At 41.3% G+C, this 1,814-nt stretch overlaps 1 protein-coding gene across 1 annotated transcript in view; it reads right to left on the bottom strand.

Moving 5' to 3' along the window:
- The window catches only part of TM35_000511120 (uncharacterized protein), a gene marked incomplete at both ends in the record, with an annotated part of 1,083 nt that extends 204 nt beyond the window's left edge, over positions 1–879 (bottom strand). Inside the window, one exon of the mRNA XM_029030607.1 lies at positions 1–879. This exon is cut by the window's left edge and continues 204 nt beyond it. Within this exon, the coding sequence (XP_028878077.1) occupies positions 1–879 (879 nt within the window).
- Positions 880–1,814: the final 935 nt, after the last annotated feature.

Here is a 1,814-nt window from a genome sequence, read left to right as displayed (position 1 = left end):
AATCAGTAGTGGTACACGTACCCACACAGAACTGCTGATACTGCTGCTGTCTGCATCACCCTTCTTGTTGTTTGTGAGTTCAGGAGGAAGTGTTGTTGTTGTTGTGGTGGTGGTGGTGTCTGCATTTCCCACATCAGTGCTTTGGGTGCTTGTTGACTCACTCCCTTCAGAGGTAGTGCCACTCCCAGTGTTTGTATTTTCAGAATCATCGGTACTCTCTTTGTCTGAAGTGTTTGAAGAAGAAGGTTCTGTTTCTGCACCATCCGCTTTAGTTGGATTTGCATCCGCGTCACTTTTGCTGTTGCTTTCAGGTGGAGCTGCACTTGCAGGCGCACCAACATTTTCACCAGAAGGTGCAGGACCAGTAGCAGGATCAGCAACATTAGGAGTATGACGAGGATGTTCAGAAGAATCAGTATCAGTAGAGGGATGATGAGCACCATCTTCACTTTTTGTACCGGGGGAATCAGCACTTACAGACCCACTTACACCACGAGCACCCTGAGGATCTTCTCCAACACGGTTATCTCCTCTTATTTGAGTGAGAACCGGTTGAGTTTGTGGACAATTATCACCAGAAGTATCAGTACAATCGCTTTGAGTCTGAAGATCCTTAGCAGTGCAATCTTTCTTCTCAGGAGATGGTGCACAATCAGTAGGAGAAGCTTGAGTTGCAAGAGGGGAAGTAGTACACGTAGTGCCAGTAGTACCTTGAGAACAGGCTTCACCTTCACCATTAGCTTGTTTTGTATTTGGCGGTTGTTCACCAGGAGGAGGTGGAGGCGCTGCAGTTTCACCAGCCGCCACCACAAACACGCATTGAAGACAGAGAAGCAAAGCCAGAAGATACAATACACCTCGCATCATCACGGCAAACATAACTTTTTCTGGGTTTACTGATATTAACCAAGGACCAAAAAAAGAGAAATATGGGGAAAAGAGAATAAGTTAACACAAAGGAAACAAGAATACATATACACAAAAGAGAGAAAACAACGAAACCAAAAGTCACAAAAAAAAATATTCAAATAGAGGTAACAATAATAAAACTATAAAACGTCATCTCACACAATACCCAAGAAAAGCAAAGAAAAAACAAAAACAAAGTAATAACAGAAACAAGGGCATCATCAAACACATAGCACTGAAAATCATGGCTATGATTGAGTTAAAGTGCAACTACGAATATAAATGTATCTTCCATTATTTGTATTCTCTCTGCATAAATCGTATCAACAAAAGGGTGCAGGGCAAAACACACAACCACCGAAGCAAACCATAAGCAAACAAAGAAACGGATATTAACTATGAGCTTAATTTACAAAGTAAACATAGAAATATACACCAAATATGGGTACAAGTCTATATATATGTGTGTATACGCAATTATAAATTCTTCTGTTATTATCATTTCATTTTTCCTCTCACTGCGAAAAGCAGTTCATCATCATTACAGTGCAAGCCCAGGTGCACACACAGAGAGTCTCCAAGAAAACACACACACACACAATGGAGTAGTAGCAATAATTATTATAGGATAAACACCGATTGAAGCAAAAACACACACAAAACACATTAACATTAAGAAACAAAAAAAAGAAGATAATCCCAACAGGTGGAAGATGAGTTAGACTGTAGTGTGGATACACGCAAAAAAGAAAACAAAGGATGACCTGAGTCACCCCACCACACCACCATCACAATCAGCACACAAGACTACAGGCCAGTGTAACCACAATCAGTAGAGGTACACGCACCCACACAGAACTGCTGATACTGCTGCTGCTGTCTGCATCACCCTTCTTGTTGTTTGC

Source organism: Trypanosoma theileri (assembly GCF_002087225.1).
Source record: "Trypanosoma theileri isolate Edinburgh chromosome Unknown TM35_Tth_51_V1, whole genome shotgun sequence".
Lineage (NCBI taxonomy): Eukaryota > Euglenozoa > Kinetoplastea > Trypanosomatida > Trypanosomatidae > Trypanosoma > Trypanosoma theileri.
The sequence above is the reverse complement of the archived record's forward strand: the minus strand, read 5'-3'. Positions and strand labels throughout refer to the sequence as shown.